At 37.9% G+C, this 15,316-nt stretch overlaps 2 protein-coding genes across 4 annotated transcripts in view; one reads left to right on the top strand and one right to left on the bottom strand.

The window, feature by feature from the left end:
* The window catches only part of XPNPEP3 (X-prolyl aminopeptidase 3), a 73,608-nt gene extending 70,910 nt beyond the window's left edge, over positions 1–2,698 (bottom strand). The window contains exon 1 of one of the 3 annotated variants that reach the window (XM_053226842.1): positions 2,482–2,698. In XM_053226842.1, the coding sequence (XP_053082817.1) occupies positions 2,482–2,545 (64 nt within the window). In that variant the 5' untranslated portion in view covers positions 2,546–2,698. The remainder of the gene's footprint in view (positions 1–2,481) is intronic. The other 2 variants (XM_015077875.3, XM_027070645.2) reach the window with 2 other exon arrangements.
* A 313-nt stretch (positions 2,699–3,011) lies between these two features.
* The window catches only part of ST13 (ST13 Hsp70 interacting protein), a 32,423-nt gene continuing 20,118 nt past the window's right edge, over positions 3,012–15,316 (top strand). The window contains exons 1-4 of the mRNA XM_015077896.3: positions 3,012–3,295; positions 9,058–9,115; positions 10,887–10,962; positions 12,937–13,007. Of these exons, the coding sequence (XP_014933382.2) occupies positions 3,186–3,295; positions 9,058–9,115; positions 10,887–10,962; positions 12,937–13,007 (315 nt within the window). The 5' untranslated portion in view covers positions 3,012–3,185. The remainder of the gene's footprint in view (positions 3,296–9,057; positions 9,116–10,886; positions 10,963–12,936; positions 13,008–15,316) is intronic.

Genomic DNA, 15,316 nt, shown 5'->3' with positions numbered 1-15,316 from the left:
ACAGAATTTGAAGCAGGCTTCAGGCTCTGATCTGTCAGCACAGAGTCTGAAGTGGGGCTTGAACCCATGAACCAGGAGATCATGACCTGAGCCAAAGTTGGATGCTTAACCGGCTGAGCCACCCAGTCATCCCCCAACTTGGTTTTTTAATCACCTCACCCTATACATCTTTTCCCAAATGTGTTCTAAGGGATAAAAAATTCAAGACTCATCACAGAAAAAGGGCCCCATGGTCAAATTCAGCTTGCAAATTACTGCCAAATACACTTCTTTCTTAGAGACTCAGAATTAGTCTATTATGTGCATGATGAAATGCAGCTTTCCCCAAACTTATTTAACCACAGAACCATTTTGGTTTAACACCTGCTAACATGCCTAGGACCATATTTCAAAAAAGCTCCCCCAGGCTTACTGATGATTGCAAAGCTTTGTTCCATGCCTTTGCATATGCTCCCCCTGCCGGGATGGCTACGTCACTCTAGTCTGCTTGGTAAAAGCCTTTTTTCAAGTCTCAAATATCTCCTAATATTTAAGGGCATGCCCTACATTACCTCTTGGCCCCTCCCTGCTGTCAGGAAACATCTATCACTTTTTCCTTCTCCACAGCACTGTTACTAAATTTAGTATGTTATACTACAATTACTTGTTTTGTCTCCCATGATGGTAGAAACTATGCTCTATGTTCATGTGTGGTGCTCAATGTTTGTTGAAAGAATTAACTGCAAACAGGCTTTTAAAAAATTATTCTCTACTTATTCAAAGTTTCCTATTGTACCCAATACTCTACTCAAAGGCTCTGTACCCAGAGTCTTTCTAAACAGCAACCAAGAGCACCACAGACATTCAAAGGTCTATTTACGAGCACCTCAAGTCAGTAGAATTTTTAAACTCTGAAACTTAGTAAAATCCCAAAATGACATTTTAAAAAAAGATCCATTACTGCCTTTCTTGAGCCCCTAAGTCACTTGAGTCAAGACTATTACAATCCATTGTTATACTGTCATTTATCTATTGCTTATCCATCATTCTGACTAGATAGTGAGCAACTCCACGGAAATGCAGATTCATCCACAAAGACTGCTACAAAGTTATTGAATGAAGAGAACATTTTTTCTGGCTCAATAAAAAGTTCCAAAAGGCCTCTACTAAGCCAGAGTTAAGACCTAATGGTGGTACAACAGAAAAAGGACTAGATGGTAATTACACAATTAAAATTTCTGACTTGCAACTTGTGATCCTGTGTTACTTTCAGTTCCCCATCCATAAATTGAGAATACCTACCCTAACTTTTAACTTGTGAAGATCCAAGGAGATCTTATCCAGTCAAAATGCCAATACATATTATGATATTAATAGTAAGAAGCGGTTAAATTTACTTCCTGCATTGAGGCAAACTGAAGCATAATGAATACATTTTTCAACGATCTTAGCATGTATGCTCCAGTATCTAGTCCTAAACTTTCATTAATAAGGTTTTACATAAAGCCTCAACAAATCCAAAAAAAAAAAAAAAAAAGTCACAAGGCTCTGTGATTAAGATGAACTCCAAATGTATTCATCTACTCCCATGGAGGACACCTTTCTGTAGCTTAACTATTAAAACCAAAGAGCAAGTTCTGTGCACGGGACAATGGTTATTTTTTTATTTTTTACAGGAAGAAATCTTGATATAATTACCATCCCATTTTCAATAAATTAAAGTACATCAATGTAACAAATATGTTCCAAGACATAGATTTGATTTCAAATACCACATGCTCTGGTTCACACACCGTTCACCTATTGGCCAAAAACCCTGAAATATGATCCAACGGCAGATCCGCCCGCAGGGTAGATAATTCAGCTTTCACTGATCGAGGTTTACGTTCATCAGATTAATTGTTCACGATAGGGTACACCCTAAAAGAATGGTCCCCATTATTCCTGGACTCCTTCATCTTGCCTTTACCAACAGGGCTTTCAGACATTGAAAAGCCCAGGGAGTATCTCCAAGCATTACCTCTTCCGAGAGGAACTGCTCAAATGATTTGTATTACTAAACATGTTTCTTGTACATTCTGTAGACAGCTCTCAAGCCACTCTTTGAAAACACGAAAACAGGATTTTCGATAACCTAACAAAAGCAAGAGCTACTTGATGGGAGACACTGTCACCTAAGCAAGTGATAACTGAGACAACGTCTGGGAGTCCGAGTAACTTTGAAGACAGCCCCTCTGGGGGATGGCACACACTTTCTCTCGGCAGTCATTCCTGCTTCCCAGAATACCTCAACGGTAGGGAGAACAGGGCCCACCCTTTTCCAGAAGCAGCAGGTAAAAAAGAAATCCGAGGAGCGCACAAAGGGTTTGGGAGTGGAAGCCCCAGCACGAGAATGGTCCGCCGAACCAGGTATTCCCTGAGACCAACTTGGATTCCTCTAGGGCGCCTCAGGTTTCTCAGAGAGCAAGCCCCGGAAGGGACACCGTGGGAGGTGAGTCTAACCTGAGAGGCAGCGGGCGGTTGCTACGGCGGGAACCAGCTTAGCTGCTGACAGCAACCAAGACATGACAGCCTCGCACACGCTGCAGGAAGGATAAACGGAAAACAGCCAGAGAAGCAACGGGCCGCCGAGCCGTGTCGCCAGGAAACCAAGCCAAACACCCCTCCCCTTCCGGCCGGCGCCGCTCGCGGGGCTTTCCTTTCCCCCCAGCGGCGCTGAATGATGACGTCACGCCTTAGCGCTATGATTGCCTTCCTGACAGAGAGCCCATTTGGCGTCAGGTCGTCGTGCTCCATTAAATGCCCGTACGCATAGGATGTCCGATTCTAAATGACTACCAGCAGGGGCTGATATTTCTCGTCTTCTTAAAAAGCACCATGTGGGGGGATTGATGCACCCAGAGAACTGGGTCAGCATTTAGAATATAAGAATGCGGGCGTACAGGCAGGCAACAGCCTGAACAGCCACACTTCTAGAAGGTTCTAGGCAGTGCGCAGGAGCAGAGGTGGAGGGAGTAGGAATGAACAGGCGAAGGACCCGGGGTCACGAGACCGTTGGGTAGGAGGAGCCAGCGGCCGGGGTGGTTCTAGTCTGTTCTGTCTCGCGGCAGCCGCCCCCTTCCCCACGGTGACGCTGGGCTAGTACCTGCGCCTGGAATTGGGCCGCAACCTTAGCTGCGTCCGCCGCCCGCCGTCGCTTCTGGACCATGGACCCCCGCAAAGTGAGCGAGCTTCGGGCCTTCGTGAAAATGTGTAAGCAGGATCCGAGCGTTCTGCACACCGAGGAAATGCGCTTCCTGCGGGAGTGGGTGGAGAGGTGAGACCCGGGCCGAGGACCGTTGGGGGTGGGAAGAGGGACGGCCGGAGGGGGAGCTGGGCCGCAGCTGGCGCGGGGAGGACGAGCGGGGAGCTCTGCCGCGAGGCCTGCTGAGTTGCCTCCTCTTTGTGGCTCTCCCTGGCCAGGAAAGGAAGGCGACTTCAGGGGCTAATGGAGGACCGGGAAGCGTAGATAGTACAGAGGCGGGGACGGGAGGGGGGGTGGGGTGGGCACAGCTGGGTCCCCTCACCCTGAGGTCGTCCGGGTGTGTCTTGATCCAAGTATAAATGCAGACGATTGCAGGGACTTGGGACACTGTAGACATGGTGGTGGGGAAAGGGAGCTGCAAGATTTCTCTTTCGCGTAGAGTTTTCTTGAAACCTCGGGCGTCCTGTTTAAAAGGTCTCAGTGACACATGGCTATTTTACGCACTACGTCTTTAAATAGTGTTGTAAAAATGATAACTTGTTATATAATGAGTTGTAATAAAAATGGTAACACTGTTTGGCTACCTTTAAATTTACAGCGATTCTAACTGCGTAGAATTATTTTGGGAATCACTTACTGTATCTCCGTAGTAGCAGTGCCATCACACTTAACACTTGAAAAATGATTTTTCAAGGACCAGCATGTAGCCATGATCTATTCTTGTTATTCTTAAATCTGGAGTACTTCGCTACGTGCGCGGAATTGAGTAGGCGTTGTGCCAGATGCTTGGAAACAGTATAATAAATGCGGAAATTTGTCGTAATATTTACCATATAATAGAGATTAATATTTTGCATATTGGAGGGGAACTTAAGGGAGAAAGGGAAATCTTCCCCGAGATGATTTTTAAAAATCACTATTAGTGGTGAGGAATTTAAAAGATGAAACACAGGCACAAATCGCACCTCATGGTGATAATAGCGACAGTGCAAGGCAACGTGACTCAGAGGTACTACTCTGAACATTGATCTTTTCATAGGGGAGGAGGAACACACGATTACCAAACACTTGAAAGAATGTTTTTTTCAACAAACTCTTATAAGGAAGAAGCTTAAGTTAAAGTTTGTCAGCGGTGTATATAGTGGTACAATTTTTTTTTCTCTGAGAAGCTTCTCAGTCTTTTACTTATCCAGTTTTTGAACTACTGTAAGATTTTGCTCATGCTATTACTGTAAGATTCCGAGAACACTTACTGTAGTAACGTAACTATTATTGACAATAGCTAACAAGAATACCGTTTTGTAACAGAAAAACCTACAAGATGCTAATTTCAGGACTAGGAATTTAGGCCTAGATTTTGGTCCTTTCTTCTTACTAAGTTGACAATTTCAGTGTCTCACTTGACACGTGAGTATGCTTTTATTCTCTTATATTTATTTAAAAAAATTTTTTTTCAACGTTTATTTATTTTTGGGACAGAGAGAGACAGAGCATGAACGGGGGAGGGGCAGAGAGAGAGGAAGACATAGAATCGGAAACAGGCTCCAGGCTCTGAGCCATCAGCCCGACGCGGGGCTCGAACTCCTGGACCGCGAGATCGTGACCTGGCTGAAGTCGGACGCTTAACCGACTGCGCCACCCAGGCGCCCCTATTCTCTTATATTTAGTCATGAAAGGAAAGAGCCTACAATTAAGTTGTTTCTAAAATTCCAGGTAAAGCAGGCATATATACCACAGGGAAGTTTAATACTTGGCATCAAGAGTGAACATTATACTGAGTGTATACAATGTTTTGTTCCACTGCTCAAGAGGAAAAAGGGAGCTGTGAAGAAAAGGTTAAAACGTCCTTAAAAACAATGTAACTTGTGCTGGAGTGATTATGGCTGTGTAGAGAATTCTAGTTTAAGGTCTGGAAAATATTGTCAGACATTATTTCCAGAAAATACTTAATGTATCTTTTTTTTTTTTTTTTTTTTTTAACATTTCACATTGGTAATTCCAGGATTTTTTTCCTGGTTCCATTTATACTTTTTTTTTTTTCCATTTATACTTTTCATGTGGCATCCTAAATTTTTGGTTTCATTATGGGATGAGGCATCTTGACACGTGTAGGGGCCCTATTCTGAAGCTTTTGTTATCTCTTTATTTTAATCTAAATTAAAATTTTTGTAGGCTTTGAGGCCTTTGCTTGAAGTACATCAATTTCTCTCTGACTTCACGTCATCCTTCTTAAGTGCAGGATTATAGAAGATTGGGCTGAATGTGGAGATTTCTGGGCCCAGGAATATTCCTAAGTCTAATCCTACTTTTAGAGCTCCCCAAGTTGCAACCATTTCAGAGTTCTCTCTTCATACTAGATTAGTTGTAGGTACCCTGGCTTAGACATTAAAGAACAATTTATTTAGTCTATTTGCTTATTTGCCAGAATTTCTACCATTGTTTATAGCTTAAAATTTTATTTGGTGTTAAAAATTTATTTAACAGCCTTTTCTTTTTTTTTTTCCTTTTAAAAAAATGTTTATTTTTGAGAGAGAGAGAGAGGGACAGTGCAAGCAGGGGAGGGACAGAGAGGGAGACACAGAATCCGAAGCAGGCTCCAGGCTCTGAGCTGTCAGCACAGAGCCCTATGCAGGGCTTGAACTCATGAGCAGTGATCTCATGACCTGAGCTGACCTCAACCGACTGAGCCACCCAGATGCCCCAACAAGAGCTTTTTCAATGGGACGAAGGGAAATACGAAGCAGAAATTTTTTTGTCTTATTAGTCATTGAGGATCCTGGGAGACTATGATCTTTTCAACAAATATGTTTTGGGATTTTTTTTAGAGGAAGCAGCATTGTTTGACACTATTTTATTATTTCATTCTATGGTGATTTAAGATCAAAGGGAGTATCTTTGTATTCTAATCTCCAGCACAGTGTTTGGCATATGACTTTTCAGTAAATATATTAAATGAACAGGTTGCATTTCTAGTCTCAATGAGTTTAGAATGTAACACCCAGTGTTTTTGTACAGGTGCCTAAGTAACTATTGCTTAAAGCAATTGGTATGTATCAAATGAAGGGAATTATGAATGAGGTCTTGTGTGATTCTGTATGAGGAAGGTCTCTGCACTAGCTCTAGTTGGCAACATAAAAGACTATACTGGCAAAGTCCAGTTTGCACTGTTGGGCAGGGAACTAGCTTGTTTTAAATCTTGGAAGCATTAAATGAAATTTCTGTACATATAAATTGGTGTTAATCTTCAGACAAGTAACTAGAATTCAGAATGTGAGAAACTGTATGTAGCTTGTGAATAAACCTTGTGTTCCCTCCCCTCCAGTTTTAAAAATAAAAAAATAAAATTTTTGAAATTTGCAGGAAAATCGCAAGTACGATACAAACGATATGTTTCCTGAAACTATTCCCAGTGTTGTGCCCCCAGCACCTTTGTGTATTTCCCACAAACAAGGACAGTCTGTACAATGTAATCATCAAACTTGGGAAACTAAGAATCCTGCATTAATGCTATCAAATCCTCAGAATTATATGTTGTACTTTATTGTTTATGACTCCTAATATCTATTCTGAAAGAATTCTTCAGTCATTTCTTGACTTTCATGACCTTGGCAGTTTTGCATATTACAGACCAATTATTTTGGATAATTTCCCTCAATTTGGGTTTGTCTCATCTTTCCTGAGGATTAGATTTAGCTTAACGCATTTCTTGGCAAGACTGGCCATTCCCCAAATTTTAATGTAGGTTAGACTGTCACGGCTGCGTTTGAATGTGTACCTCAGTACATTCCTGAATGTTGCATTTCGAAACTTAGGGAAAAAACATGGCCTTAAGAGAGGCCATGTGTCTTCATTAAAATTTAACTGCAAAGAACTGTCATTTGATTACTGTGCTCTTTTGAAAAGTAGTTTCTCTGTAGATTAGAATTTTAAAGAATTTTGTTGTGAAAGGTACTAAGTGAAGATTTTTTTGTAACTTATATGGAACAGAATGGGAAAAGTGTGCACATTTCTCTTGATTGGTGCTTAACAAGAAATTCCAGACTTTGTTATTGCATTTGCTATTTTGTTTTGTTGTTGTTGTTTGCTTATTTTGAGAGAGAGATTGAGAGCATACAAGCGGGGTAGGGGCAGAGAGAGTGGGAAAGAGAATCCCAAGCAGGCTCTGTACTGTCAGCGCAGAGCCTGTTGAAGGGTTTGAACTCACAGAACCCTGAGATTGTGACCTGAGCTGAAATCAAGAGTTAGATGCTTAACAAACTGTGCCATCCAGGTGCCCCTGCATTTACTGTTTTAGATTTCTAGGTTTGTTTCTTGTTGGCTCCAGTGTAAGTGAAAAGACAAGCCACAGGTGAGAGAAGCTATTTGCAGCACATAAAACTGACAGAGGGCTTGTATGCAGAGTATACAAACACCTACAGATAAATGTGACAATCTAATAGCTGGAGGAGAGTTGAATTTTACAAAAAAGGCTATGCAGATGGCTGATAAATAAGTGAAAAGAGACTCAGCTACAATGGGATACCACTGTACATCTATCAAAATGACTAAAAATTTAAGACGGACAATAGCTAAGTGTTGGCCAAGTTGTGGAACAACTGGAATTCTTAGGCATCGCTGATAGAAGTATAAATTGGTAGAACTTTGGGGAACCAGTATCCATTTAAATCCAGCATACACATACCCTATGTCCAGAAATTCCACCCACCTGAAATGAATGTAAACATGGATATAGAACTCCAGTTATAAAGAATCAATCCTTAAGGGTGTTCCGAAGTAGATTCCTTTTTGTTTTCCAAGTTAATATATCTCCTATTTTACATGAAAGTTAATCTTTTTTCAAGGCAAATTTTTAGTTAAGTCTTCGTGATCTCCAGCTTTCACTATCCTGGAGGCCCTTAATCCATTTAACATTTTAGTCACTGGACTGCTTCCTGGGGCCCATATGCTTCAGAGTCTGCCCCAAATGGAGCATATAGCACTAATTCTTCATAATCTTTTTTTCCTCCTTGTATTAAAGTTATTTGTGTATGATTCATGGTGTTGCCTTGGAATGTTTGGAAAAGAACGACTTGCAAGGCCAAGGGGAAGTATTAATCGGTGGATTGTGGGAAGGGATAAGGAGAAAATTTATACTGTGAGGGGCATTTGAATATAAGCAGAAAGAATCCTTGTAGGTCCCAGTCAGAGGAAACATTTTGAATTTTACTGTGATTTCATAATCATTTCATAAACTGCTTATTTGAATTTAAGTGAGCTCTTACTAAAGTTGAAGTTTTGGATTCAGTATACCTGTACAAATGATTTTGTCATTAACGTGTTTTCTGCCTCTTTTCTTCTGGGAATGGGCACAGACCAGCTATGTAATTATGTTTTTATTAGGCTAAGTGAGGCGAAGAAAGGGTTAGATTTTCATTAACTAGTTTGCTAAATCGGGGCGCCTGGGTGGCTCAGTCGGTTAAGCGTCCGACTGGCTCAGGTCGTGATCTCATGGTTTGTGGGTTCAGGCCCCTCATTGGGCTCTGTGCTGACAGCTCGGAGCCTGGAGCCTGCTTCTGATTCTGTGTCCCCCTCTCTCTCTGCCCCTCCCCTGCTCATGCTGTCTCTCTCTGTCTCTCAAAAATAGATTAATATAAAAAAGTTTAAAAAAAAACAGTTTGCTAAATAAATAAAATTTTAAGATGAAAAAATACTGAAGCATTCAAATTAATTGAGTTTACTCTTAAAGGTTTGAAAAGATAATCATCTGTGTCTTTTCTTTCCAGCATAAATAATGTTGCTTGGCTCAGTGAATTTTAGTTTTCTAAACAAGTATCTTTTTTCTCATCTTCCTCAAGCATGGGGGGTAAAATACCACCTGCTACTCATAAAACTAAATCAGAAGACAATATCAAGGTAAGTTATGAATTTCATTTGTATGTTTAGCAATAAAATTGTATATGAAGTATCTTACAGGTGTTTTTAAAGTGCTGCTCTCAAATTACCACTCCTGGTTTCTTTAGGATCTCTTGGAGATAAGATCTTTGTAAAATTTCTATTCGGACATCAAGTGTCTGGCATCTGATTTAACACCAGGGTTGAACGTTCACCACGTTTGGGAGTAAATGTTCTGTGTGTGTTATATGCATGACCTGTGGGTGGTAAGCTCTGTGATTGTATGCATTTTGTAGTCTTCATCGTCATTCTATGGTTAGCACCTAGCACAGGGTTTTGTGTATTGTGGGTACTTAATTAATACTTGCAAAGTAAATGAAAAATAGCCCAAATCAGTAGTTCTTAAGTTTTTCTGCCATACCACCTCAGGGATATTTCTAAGTTATGAGTCATGATGTTGCTTTAACATATTTGCCAAAAAGGTGAGTAAGATCAGGAGGAGTTTGGCAGTAGCTGAAATTTAGTGATGGGGGTGGGTATACTCTTAAGAATGCTTCCTTCAGAATTCTTATTTCTCCTATTTTGGGCTTTTATGTCTAAAATCCCCAAGTTTACTGATTAGAAGTTGATAAGAAAATTTATTTTATTATTTAGAACCTTAAGGTTTATCTATTTAGATATGAAATCAGAAGTTCTGTCTTTGAGCAAGTGATATAAGAGAACTTCAGCAAAAGCCTTCAAAGTAGTTATTCTTTTTTTAGAGGAATCATTTGTGAGTTTAGTAGTTTCTGATAGGATACTTTTGGTAGGATACCGAAATAGGATATTTTACCATGTGGTAAACGTGTATGAAGACAAAATTATATTTAATCTATTTTTGCTAAAATATTTTTGTAACAAAATATTCTGATTTGGAATTCTACCTGGTCTTATTTAGCATATATGCTAAAGCATCTGACACCTTGCATATGGTATTCTCAACATATATTTTGTAATAAGGTAGGGCTTTGATTCCAATTTTTAAGAATTACAAAGAGAAACCTAAATAACTGGTTATGTAATTTTACTAATACAATTGTATGAATAGACCGGGGTGTGCTGATTGTGATCTATTGCCTACGATACACAGCATCATTAAATGGAAAGGTCAAAGTGCAGAGCTGTCTTATATATATGCATTGAGAATATCTAATGGGATATGCCAGAAATCACAGCAGTTACTTACAGAATGGGAAAGAAATTTGGTTTTCGTCATGTGCACTTTGAAATTCTTTGAATTCTCATCATTTGTGTATTATAGTTCCATTGCTCCTTATTTGAAATTCCAAACTCAAAAACCCTTGAAATTGTGAAGATTTTTAGTAAGTTTGTTTGGCAGTAAAGCATAATCTAAACAGATGTGAGGCTATTTATAGTCTTTATCCCACTTATTATGAATGCTCAGACTTTCTTTTGCAGAAGTAATGTGTTGATTATGGAGAGTTGTAGACCACAGTGCCTGTTGAGGGTGTAACATAACTGTGGGATATGCATTTGTATTAGCTTCTATAACGCAATATTTTTTAAATTCTAAAACTCGTCTAAAATGTTTGGATGAAGGATTGGACCTATATTTGATTTAAAAAGAAATGAAAACAGAACTAAAGTTTACCAAAACAGAACAAGAAAGGGAGCATTAACAACTGAAATACAACGGATGTGAACAGTTTACATATAAGTTTTTATAAATTAGTGTGTATATATTGGGTGTGTTATTAAATACTGAAAGTGTTGTTTGCCTTCCCTTTGCTAGGAAGAAAAAACAGATAGTAAGAAGGCGGAGGAAAACATAAAGACAGACGAACCATCAAGTGAGGAAAGTGATCTAGGTGAGGAGGTAGTAGTTAGTTTGTATTTGATAACCTCATGATAAGATCGGTGCTGATTTTTACTAAATGGACTAAATCAGGGCTATCTAATAGAAATGTAATGTAGCTGAGCTACATATGAAATGCAATTTCTAGTAGCCATTTTAAAAAAATTAAAAAGTAAACAGATGGAATTAATTCAAATAAATGTATCTAAACTAACAAACCTAAAATGTTAGCATTTCAACATGTAATCAATATGGAGAAATTATTAGTGAAATATTTTCCTTTTTATCATACGACGTCTCGAAATCCAGAGTGTATTTTTATCTTTACAGCACATTTCAATGCAGATATTAGAGGTTATATTTTTCTTGGAAATATTTGATCTGTATTCAAATTTAATGAAATTTGTGGTTGAAAAAGTTGGGTAACATACCCAAGTTTTAAATATATGTAAAAGTTTTTTCCCTTTTTTTTTTTTTTTTTTTTTTTGGTAAAAGTTTTCCAAGGGCCCCTGGGTGGCTCAGTTGGTTAAGCCTTTGGCTCAGGTCAGGATTTCAAAGTTTAATGAGTTGAGTTCTGCATCAGGCTCTGCTAACAGCATGGAGCCTGTTTGGGATTCTCTCCCCCTGTCTCTCTTTCCTTTCCGTGCTTACACTGTCTCTGTCTTTCTCAAAAATAAATGAACTTAAAAAAATTTTTTTTGATAAGATCCAGTGATAAGATAAAAATTGTTTTTAAGTTTTTCAATAACTGAATCAAATACCAAAAAATTATTTTCCTATTTGTACTTGTACACACACTGATGAAACTTGTTCCTTTTAGAAGAGATGATATGCCATTAGTTTGGTTGTTTCTGTTTGGGCTTTTTTTTTAGGCTGCAAACTGACAAAAAGTCTCTTCCTAAATTTGGAAGTCCTTTGAAACTATAAACACATATCCCAGATACTAAATGGGCAGTCTCCTAACTCATAGAATCTGTCTAAAAGCTAAAGAAGAGTACGTGTAATTTTTCAAATTTTGAACCAAGTGAACTTTGGTACTGTTAGAAAGGGCTTCTTGTTTGGAGGCTTAATTGAAGATCTTTCACTTTTTGTGTAATATCTTTTTTAGTCTTGTAATTTTCTAAAAATTTCCATAAGTATAATAATGTCTTAACCAACTCTTCATCCAAAAGCTTTTCCTTCTTTTTTTTTTTTTTTTTGTATGAATTAAGCTGTTTTATGATTAGGCAAAGTGACAGGCTCAGTTACCATTAAAAATTGACTGAAATGTTTTCGTTTGAGGTAATTCTCACTTCAGGTAGCTAATTTCAGTTTCATTCTTTTTTGACAAAAGGAAACATTAAATTCGCTCTGTTTGCTAAAAATGTCTCTTAATGCCCATTATTTTGAAAAGTTTTTTATATAGAGCAGTTACTTTGTTTTGCTTTGCTGTAACAAATTACAGTTGTCATGAAATTTATGACATACCTCTTATTACTGTTTTGGCTATAGTGCTAGCTTTGGCATTTGAGTCTGCATTAGCAGGGTGCCTTTATTTTAAAATTAAAATTTATTTAAAAAGTAAATACTTCATTATGATTTACATCATTATTATAATTTGTGCTATCTGCATAAAGTATTTTTTAAAACATTATAGTACATTGATGTGTAGAATAAAATATTTGAATGGAATCATTTTGACACAAAGTCAGTGGAGTGTGTGTGTGTAATACTAGAAACTGTGCACTTGCCAACATTTCTAGTATAAGATTAAATACCGCTGGTGATGCAGCAGTTAAAATGAAATATAATTTTAACAAAACAATACAGTAGTATTTCATAAGGAAATATTTTTATTTCCCTAATATGTTTAAATAAATTAACATAAAGTAAAATACTTACCTTATCAGTTACAGTAGCCATAGTTCATTAGTTTTTAATAGTCTTACGTGGCTGGTGGCTGCTATGTGGGGCATCACAGGTCTTACTATCATTTTAACTTTGGCAGAAATTGACAATGAAGGTGTGATTGAACCAGATACTGATGCCCCTCAAGAAATGGGAGATGAAAATGTAGAGGTGAGTCCAGTGGCTTATTTTCTGCTTGTAGTAAGGAATGTAAAGGTCCCACCTATCACAATGACTTTTATGATGTAATTCTGCCAGGAAAATCACATACTAAATCTTTCTCTAACTTAAGGCATTTAGGAAAGCATTTTATTTTAGTACTTAAAACATTTATAGAAATTCCCATTATTTGTAATCATACTCTAACAATCTTTGAAATCTTCGTTATTTGTCGTTTATCTGCTTTTTCAATTTGCATCTGGTTTGACTGCTCTTTAAGTTCACCTAACATTTACATTTACAAATGGAATTACTTATTAATGGGATATCTAATATTAAATTGGCTTCCAAAGTGATTTTGTCACAACGGGTACAGTGTTACCCTCAAGGTGGTGAAAATTGGTTCTTGGAAGGGGAGCTTACAAAAAAAAACAACTTACATATTACAATGGTTAGTGGTCTTCCAGAGGGTCATAACATACATGTGGTATATCTGTGTGGTATTAAAATGGAGTGGGGGAGTATTAAAAAATGTCTCAAATGGTTCTTTGGGGTTTGATAATGAGAAAGGCTTGAGAGACACTGAAATACAGTAATTGTGGTTTAGAAGCTTGGTCCATTTCCTCCTCAACACTTGATACTATCAGATTTCATCTCAGCCAGGTGTGAAATGGTATGCCCTTGTGGCTTCCAATTTGAGTTTTTCTGATTTCTAATAAAGTTGAGCATGTTCTAATGTTTATTAGTCATTCATTCACAGGTATTTGTGAAGTCCTATTTTGACTTTACCCATTTTTCTTCTGGTTTGCCTTTTTCATACCGATTTATAGTTCATTTTATATTCTAGAGACTAACAATTTGTCATTTATATGTGTTTTACATATTTTCTGCTAGTTTGTGACTTGTATTTTTTATGTTTTAATAAACAATCTTTTCTCTTAAATTGATAATTCTCTTATATATCATGCTTTATTATCTCAAGGTTATAATTACTGTAATATATTTTTCCCTTTTGAAAACTTTATGTTAACCTTTCACCTTTAATCTACCTGTCAGCGCTATTAAAGAATTTCTTTCCCCACCAGTGCCAAAATGCACTGTTTCATGTACGTGTGAGCCACTTCTGGTGCTGTGTTCTTGTCTAATTTCTTTCTGTGTGCTGATGACACATTGTCTTACCTTAACCTTAGGGTAAGGACCCCCAGCGGTCTAGGAATATTTTGGCTGTTTTGTTGGCCTTTCTTTTTCCATATAAATTTTAGAATATTATCAAGTGTCATCTCCCCACCCCAAATCTAATTGATTTAGAATTGCATTAAATCTAAATCAAGTTAGGAGAAGATACAGTTCACTATTGAGATTAACTACCCATGAATCTGTATCTAATTTTTTAGGTCTTTCCTAATGTTTTTAAGTAATTTTTTAGCATTTTCTCCATAAAGCTGTGTGCATCTTTAAGAACAAATATAGGTACTTTTTGTCATTCTTTGTAAAAGGAATTTTTTAAATTATGGATTTTATTTATTGATGATGTGTCACTTTCAGGTATTTAGGTTTATAATACTTCATTTGTGCTACTTGGGATATATTGGGCATTTAAAAAAAGTTTTCTGATGCTTTTATTTTGAGAGAGAGAAAGTGGGGGAGGGGCAGAGAGAGAGGGAGACGCAGAATCTGAAGCAGACTCCAGGCTCTGAGCTGTCAGCACAGAGCCCGACATGGGACTTGAGCTTGTGAACTGTGAGATCACAATCTGAGCCAAAGTTGGACAGTTGACCGACTGAGCCACCCAGGGGCCCCTGTTGAGCATTTTAAATTCTAGGGTTAACTTTCTTAGTTCTGGAACATTCCAACTAATACCTTTCAAATATCGCCTCTTCCCCATTCTCTCTACTGTCATTCTGGAGCCCTAGTTAGATATGTATTAGATTTTTTCACTATTAAGTTTCATCTCTTTATCACTGCTGAATGATGTATGCTGTTGATGTTTGAATTTGAATGCTTGTGTTTTTCATCTTTATGTTTTGCTTTGATTCATTTTAAAGTACACTTGGTTATTTATAAGTCACTTTTTCCTTACTCATTTTCAAAATGTGCCTCTATTTTCTTAAACACATTAAAATCTTTATCAAACTCTTACTGGCCTTATTCTTTTACTTTTCCTGACTCTTGCTCATTTATTTGTGGATGGTTTGTGTGTGTGTGGATATTTTGACTGTGTGTACTTATGTGTTGATATTTTGACCATGAGTTCTTTGACATTTCACCTGTGGAAAAGTTTTTGGGGCCTGGGTAGAAGGTGTATTCCTCCAAAGAGGGAA

Source organism: Acinonyx jubatus, chromosome B4 (genome assembly GCF_027475565.1).
Source record: "Acinonyx jubatus isolate Ajub_Pintada_27869175 chromosome B4, VMU_Ajub_asm_v1.0, whole genome shotgun sequence".
In the NCBI taxonomy this organism is placed as follows: Eukaryota; Metazoa; Chordata; class Mammalia; order Carnivora; family Felidae; genus Acinonyx; species Acinonyx jubatus.
This window is presented reverse-complemented; position numbering and strand designations above follow the sequence as displayed.